Here is an 8,225-nt window from a genome sequence, read left to right as displayed (position 1 = left end):
TTAAATAATTTTATTGTTAACAATTATTTACATTGTCCAGTTTCTCTGCAGGCTAAAGTTGACAAGAAAGGATACAGATCAGCACAGAGTTAATAGAGAAATACCTGTCTTACAACAAGATGTTGGACGCAGGTGAAAGCATTGTTGTGCTCACCACAATAGTCCGTGATATAAATCTGTATAAAAGGGGAATACTGCTGCACTGCCTCAAGTACATCAGAAGTGTTTGATTACTGTGTATGATGAAAGTAACCAAATACTTCTGTTATTTATGAATGGCAAAAACAATCTTCTAATTTACATAATGCTCCACATGACCTATCACATGCAAATCATTTTTAGGGATGCTCCCTAATTTTCTCCTCTGGGTTGATGGATCTGGGTCAACATTAATATCTCAAAGATATTGAAGGAGCAGATTCTATATGGTGAGGGGGAAAAAAATTCACATTCGACAGCAGCACTTTTGCAGGAAAGGTATTCTGTCATCACGTTTTTTTACGTTTGACCAACTTTGGCTTGTTCTCATAAATCAACAACGGCATGTACTGTAATACTGTGAAAATGTAGCAATCTTAAGGCATCAGCGGTCCATAGAAATATGCTTAATCTTGGCAGTATGCAGCTTGGTAATCCACTGTATAGAGCAAACAATCACAAAAGATCAATTCATAATCAAGTCAGACTAATACAGACCTCTATGTATTTGCTAAAATAAGTCTATTCACAGTTATAGCCTCAGCCACAACAACAGGTTTGTGGTAAAAATGCAGACATTAGATACAAATTTGCCGTGTATATTTGTATTTGCACTAAAACTTGATACTGAAACAAAGCAGAATTGAGAAGAGATTCAAAAGGTAGTTAAGACATGAGTTGTGGGGCACTATTAAAACATAAGGCTTAATGGCTAATTTACCATTTGGTAGACTGTAACATACAGAGGACATATCTCCCTCGAGTTTTTAAGGTCCTCCTGCACAATAGTGGCTGTAATAGTGCAAACAGCTTTCTGTAGCTCATTACTACAAAATAAGACTTAGAAAAGTTATGACAGGAAGATGGAATTAAAAGAAATTGTTTTTTTCTCGAGTCCACTTTTTAGTTTCTTCTCAGTGGAGAAAAAAGTCAAGCCTTTGGTTGTGTAATAGGTAATGGTTTCATAAAATAGCACCATTTGGAAATGATATGTGCTGAGGTTAGTTGGTGCACACTGACCTGTACAGTTTTGTGGCTAAAGGCTTTGCTTGTGGAGCACAATTGTTAGTTTTCAGCAATTATGCATATTATGCATAAATATGCTTCCTTAATAGTGCTAAAACACCCTCTTGATATGGCAACACATAGTCCCTATGGGTTTTCAGTTGATAAATTTAAGTCAGCCAATGTCTTGAGGTGGTCTGTCAGGTTGTATCTGAATGTGACCACCTGGATTGTCCAGTCTAGATGCATCACAGTGACTATCCTCTCTTTTGATTAAGATGTTTTGTGGCCTACAAAAGCAGGGAGGGGAGAGAAAGGGGTTGGCTAGTGACATGTCCTCTGCAATTTTTCCCTTCTCACTGGGGTTAGGGAGCATGAAATGTCCCATTATATGGGCTACAGCCACACTGGCATACAATTATATAATCACCTCCTCAAAGCTAACCTAAAATCTCATTGCTGACCTATTCCTAACTTTAGCTTTATCTCTTCCAATAATAAAAAAAGTCATCCTCTCAATTGGTGGAGCTGGTGAGATTCAAAAAGAAGTAATTGTCTTTTGTGGTTGTAGCCCATAAAGAAGCCTTGTGGTCAGTCTCCATGCTGGTTGGTCGGGACGAGCAGACGGAGTTTTTAGAACTTGAGGTCCTTGGGAATCTCCCAAGTGAACTCTGGACGGCCAAAGTGGCCATAGGCGGCTGTATCCTGGTAGATAGGCCTCTTCAGCTTCAGTTCCCTGGGGAGAACACAACAGAAACAAATCAGAGGTGGGAAAGTGAGACTTTTGAAGACTAATACTGGTGTTGTGCTAATGGTCAAGGTTGCCCATATGTTCTACATTATTATTGCCTTCATTATTATTGTGAAAAACAATGTCCACACATTTAAAAAACCTGCCCGATTTAGATGATAGATGATAACAGAAAATATGCAAGCTTAATTTGTTTTTGTCAGACTTTCAGTATCATCTTTATTTCATTGTGCCCAAGTTGAGTGTTTTAATATCATCAGCATGTAGAAATGGAACCCTCAATTGGTAAATAATTTGCCAAAACATGTGACCTTAGGAACTTTGTCATATCCATGTCTTTTTATGTTGGGTGGCTTTTTTAAACACATGATTATACACAGGATGCATGTCAAAATGAATGGGGAATTTCAAACTAGATATACACTGGAGTAAATTAACTGTAACTCTGAATTACTCTGGGATTCTTTGAATTCATTTTGAGTCTGTAAACACTATCTTGTTTTATCTTTTCTAATGACTAGGAACAGCTTGAAAGCGCACCTTAGGGATACAAGGGTCACGTTTGCTTGTTTACCTGACAATGACTCCTGGCCGCAGGTCAAAGTTCTTGTTGACGATCTGAAGGAGTTCTGACTCTGTTTTTGGGGAAGAGCCATAGGTGAACAGGGAGATGGAGAGAGGGTGGGCCACTCCAATGGCATAGGAGACCTGTAACACACAGCAGAGCAGATGAAGTCATTTTTATCAGCCTGTGGTGCTTCAAACAGTAGCTTACTATTACAAATATGGGATATCTGTGTAAGTGGATGGATGTGCAGAAGGGGGAAGCTGGGCTCTCACCTGAACCAGCACTCTCCTACACAGCTTTGCCTTGACCAGGGACTTGGCCACCCAGCGGGCGGCATAGGCGGCAGAACGGTCGACCTTTGAGAAATCCTTGCCAGAGAAGGCTCCACCACCATGAGCACCCCAACCTCCGTACGTGTCAACGATGATCTTCCTGCCTGTCACACCAGCATCACCCTGTTGTGTAAAACAAGGGGGAGGAGGTGTGTGAAATCAGCAGTGGGGATTGGTGCTTTTTCAAACACTTGTTCCATGCTAAATTAACATTTTTTCTAGACAGAATAGTTAGGTTGGAAATAAATGTCACCTGAGGTCCTCCAATGACGAAGCGACCACTGGGCTGGAGGTGATACATGGTCTTGTCATCCAGATATTTAGCAGGAACCACAGCTTTGATCACCTGTTAGATGTCATAGAACAATATATAACATCCTTTCCCATCACTCCTGTGCATCATCCATCCTCATTATGCACACGACCCCTGTGAGGGTGTGTTTACAAAGATGTCCTCCTACCTTCTCCTTGAGGACCCTTTGCTGTTCATCCAGAGAAATGCAGTCGTCATGCTGGACAGAGATGACCACAGTGTGAACTCTCTTGGGGATGACGGCTCCGTCCTTCTGATCGTAATGCACTGTCACCTGAGGGACAGAAGTGTGTCAGTCACTTGTTTCCTCCACAAAGAGAGAGAGAGAGCTCCACAATCTTTGACGTTTCCCTGCATCCTAAATCAATCGGTCAAATGGTTAACATGCAAATCTGTCAACACAGGCATTCCATATTCATTGGTGGCTCAGTATTTGCTCGACCGTTATCATTATCCCATTCTTAGCAGCTGCGATGACCCAAGTTTCTTCAATCTGTTTAGTCCTCATGTGACCTGGTTTTAACCCTTTCCTGTCCTAGAATCAGGCCTGTGATTGATGACCATACAGCTGGCTTCTAGGCTGGATAATTACATAGGGAGGTGTCAGCAGAGTCAGCATGTTCCCACTGGGATAAAAACAGAACAGTGTCACGTCAACTGACATGTTCACATCCTCAGCCGGCAGCCGCTCAGTGAAGAGTTTGTGGCTCTTTTTGTGTGTGAAGTCACCTGGTTCCCTTCACTCAGGGCAGCTATGGTAAAGATGAGGGGGCACAATGTTGATTGCCGGTCACTTGTTGCAAGAATAGCCATGTTAATTCCTTAATACAACACTAGTGCTTTGAAAATACACAATGTGTACAGTACAATAATCTGCGATAAACCTAAACCTCTTTGCCGGTTTGTTTTGTTTGAAATTTGGCTCACGCTTTCTAACCTAATCTTCTAACACCCCATATTTAATCTGGGACACAAAGGCATTAAACAATCTTTCCTCAGAGAGTTGCAGTCAAAATCGCTAAGTGCCGCTAAAGCAGTCAAAAGTCTATTGTTTCCACTCAAAGAACATAATCTTGTTGCCTTCAGTAGCCATTGTTGATCCAATTTTGTCTGCTGGCACCAAAGTCAGTCTCTTATAAGGCACCCAAGGCAGAAACAATAGGGTAATTCAGAGATACGGGATTGCTTTTTTTTAGTCGAGTTTCTTTCTTTCTTTCTTTTTTCTTTCTTTTTTTTGTAACCTTGTGAACAAAATCCTGCAGACAATCTCACCTGTGTTTTAGAGTCAGGACGCAGCCAGGGGATGGTGCCGTTGCGTCTGAGTTCAGCCATCTTTGCGTTGAGTTTGTGGGCTAAGACAATAGTGAGAGGCATACACTCCTCTGTCTCATCTGTGGCATAGCCGAACATCAGACCCTACAGACAAGGGACAAGGACACAAGGTCGTATGATAAACAGAGAACACCATCATCATCTGTCGGTTGGGTCAGTGACTGTGAGGTAGAAGTTTACGTGGGTCATGGTGGTTGAACGGGAAGTATTTAAAGGGTTAGTGTATTGTGACCTATGAGGATGTCCTCTAAGTCAACATTGGGCAACAGACGTGCAGTCCTGTCGCAACAGCTCTACCTGGTCTCCTGCTCCAATGTCCTCCTCACGTCTGTCCACGTGGACCCCTTGGGCAATGTCCGGACTCTGCTGCTCCAGAGCCACCAGCACGTTACACGTCTTATAGTCAAAACCTGCAAGGGGGGACGGAGTGAGAGAGAAAAAGATGACATCTCAAATTTGACTGAAGAGAGCATCCTGGCTGTGTTTTCCATCTCACTTTCTCACCTTTTTCAGAGTTGTCGTAGCCAATGTGTCTGATGGTGTCCCTCACCACCTTCTGGTAGTCGACGTTGGCGCGTGATGTGATCTCTCCGCACAGCAGCACCATGCCAGTCTTGCACACCGTTTCTGCCATCAATTAAAGTCAGCAGCCTGGTTATATCTTCCTCCAACCTCAACACATTCCAAATGTATTGCATTCTTTAAATTCTTTAAATGTATGCGCATCCCAAAACCTTTAGACAGTCAGTACTTTGAGACTTTGATCTCTGGGCAGTCGGAGTTGAGATAGCCTGAAAGGTTCGATTGATTGCTGCTACCCACAAATTCAGATGGAAACAACATTTTCAGGTCAGTTTCAGCCTAAAGGGTCACACTTACCCAGGTCAGGTCAAAACTGATTGTGTATTGCCCTCTGCATTTTTTAAAAATTTATTTTTAAAATCAGATGAATGTAAAAAAGTGTCTTCTTCTTTAGCCATAGACTGGAGAACATAAACCTCTCTCTTTCTGTTTTGAGAAGCCATTAATTGTTCAGGCAGTGTGAGTAAAGTGGAGCTGCGTTGTGTGTTACTCACCACAGGCCACCTTGGCATCTGGATCCTGCCTCAGATGAGCGTCCAGGACAGCATCACTGATCTGGTCACAAATCTTGTCTGTGTAAAAATGAGAAAAAAGGAACGGGGAAAGAGACGTTTTGATTTAGTACTTTGGTTTGAGCATTAAGAAGTGTGATTTTATTCTTAATCGCAGCAAGATTTTTAGGCGTATTAAGCAAATCTTTGAACTGGTCCCTTTTGAGGCAGTAATCTCATTTGTAGAAAAGCCAGACAAAACAAACATTTGCAGACACTAGTCAGCACTGCGAATGGTGGTGTAGGCATCCAAATTCCACCGTTACTGGCCAAAAAGTTATAATTATTATTATTATGAACTATCGCAGTGAAATAGGTGTTCATTTTCTGGGTGGGACAATGTCAGTTTTCAGTCCTCTCATTCGGTGTGTGACAGTATGGCAGCAGCAGCACAATGCCTCAACGCTGACCACTCCATTCACCTTTCTTCCTCTCTTTCTCTCTTCCTTGCTCATCCTGCTGGAGTGACGCAATACATCAGAAACTACGGTTGCCTGTGATGTGAATGGGGAAGCTTGGATACACTTTCTAACCTGACGCTGAGCTACATAAATGATGTTAAATGTTTAAGTAATGGCTCAGATTTACTTCACAATTAAGTTACAGTCTGGACTTAGAGTCTGACATCGGCTGTAAGACCATATTTCTTTGTAACTGGCCTCTTCCTACACAGTTGCCAGTATCTGTGGGAACAGCCCAGACCTGTGGGTCGGTTATCAAATAAAAACGTGCGTGGCAGAGCCTTCACCCAAGGCCACGCGGCCCTGTGGCAACATTTAGGACAGAATTCACCCTATGAGCTCTTATCACTATAATTTAGCTTCATATGGATAAAACTGTTGCTTTTCATACTTTTATAGGAGATATATAATATCTATATTCACGTATTTTCTGTGAAGAAGAGGAATACCAAGTGAAACACTGTATCATAAGAACAAATATCCAAATATCCTATGAAAAGACTATAGCAAATGAAAATATCATTAAAATTGTTGGTCATATTTTCTTGCAAAATTGCCTATCTACACTTTGTCCAGATGCTGCCTTTTTAACACGATTTATACATGATACCACCAAAATGAATTTCTCCACTTTAAAATTTATGTAATTTATTAATAAATTATATGGTCCCATTTCTGTCACTTTTCCGTAAAGCTGCAAAAGTCATCTGGCTTGCTGTGATAAACGCTGCTTATTGATTTAGCAGTGGGGACTTTGTAAGACGACACACATGTGGGAGGATTTCAACACATTAACTGGAAAATGGAGAGAGCAAAGTACATTTTGGGATTTCTGACTGCTTCTGAGGCTGACCAGCTTGCCTTGGTGTGTGCATAAATGTGTGTGTAGAATATCATCGTGGCTGTGCATCCAAATGCCAACAGTTAGAGCCAAATCAAATATTGAAAACTGGAGGGAACATCATTTTAATCTCTCTCATAAGGGTAAAAGGCTTTTTTTTTTTTTAAACTGTTGCACAATAACCCTTCAGGTCAGACAACTGGTAATCCACATGATAATTGTGATATGAAATTTAGTTTATTTGAAATTCAGACCTGAATAAATACCATAGAAGTGTTTACACTGAAGGGATACTGCAAGACAAGGATTTGTATTATTGTTTGATTCAGCTGGAATTTACTACGCACATGCATTTGGATGGAAATGCCATTGAAACCCGTTTTCCAATCTAAATATTGGAGGGAAGTGAGTGTGTTGGAGAATAGTGAGGTGAGCATGCTACGGCCGTCAAGCAGACCACATGTCTCTCTGATGGCTCCTTTCACCAAACATGCAACCTTACACCATGCATCCTCCTGCCCACATTCACCCCCACTGCCCATGAGTGAGAGTGAGAGTGGGACAGTAAACACATGCTGCTCAGAGGAGTCTATCAATGGCATACCACCCATGCTTGGACAGTAAATGCACAGTACCCTGTATTCAATTTTTACTGCCCTTCTGCAAAAAACTGTGAACATTTTGATGCAGTGCAGAAATATTAAACACCAGCTGTGATGTTTTTGAATTCAAAACGTGGATATTGTGACAAAGTGTTAAAAGCATCAATAATCTACACTCATGCTGAATTAACTTTCTTTGAGAAAAAAAAACAAACAAAAACTAGCAATTCTTGAATTTGACATACAGGTGGCCTAAGCTGGTGTTAAGGCTCACCTGGATGTCCCTCTCCCACGGACTCCGACGTGAACATGAAAGACCCATCTTCCAGCAGGTCACTCATTTTCTACGCAGCCAGGTACACGGGGCGCCTCGAAGCTCTCAGAGAGAAAAAGTTCCTTGTTTCCCACCAACAGCAGCCAAAGCGATCAAGAATCTGCTTTATATTCCTGCCGGTTCTCTTGAAGGGTTTGGAGAGAAATAGAGAGAGAGAGAGAGATAGAGAGAGAGGGAGAGAAAATGACAGTGTTGAGACCCTGCAGCCAATAGAAAGTCTATCCTAGAAAACTCTACGACCGTGCGCACATGGTCCTATATATGGCTAAGAGAACACACACGCACACACACACACACACACACACACACACACACACACACACATACATGCACACGCTCTCTCTCTCTCTCTCTC

At 41.8% G+C, this 8,225-nt stretch overlaps 1 protein-coding gene across 1 annotated transcript; it reads right to left on the bottom strand.

Annotated features, from left to right (window-relative positions):
- Positions 1-40: 40 nt before the first annotated feature.
- On the bottom strand, positions 41-7,877 carry mat1a (methionine adenosyltransferase 1A). The gene is made up of 10 exons (XM_030070802.1): positions 7,811-7,877; positions 5,576-5,653; positions 5,004-5,126; positions 4,797-4,909; positions 4,440-4,583; positions 3,316-3,441; positions 3,108-3,200; positions 2,795-2,977; positions 2,529-2,662; positions 41-1,939 (listed from the first exon to the last, which is right to left on the bottom strand). The coding sequence occupies exons 1-10, from the start codon at positions 7,875-7,877 to the stop codon at positions 1,837-1,839; spliced, it is 1,164 nt and encodes a 387-aa protein (XP_029926662.1). The 3' UTR covers positions 41-1,836.
- Between the last annotated feature and the right edge of the window lie 348 nt (positions 7,878-8,225).

Source organism: Myripristis murdjan, chromosome 15 (assembly GCF_902150065.1).
Source record: "Myripristis murdjan chromosome 15, fMyrMur1.1, whole genome shotgun sequence".
Classification (NCBI taxonomy): Eukaryota; Metazoa; Chordata; class Actinopteri; order Holocentriformes; family Holocentridae; genus Myripristis; species Myripristis murdjan.
This window is presented reverse-complemented; position numbering and strand designations above follow the sequence as displayed.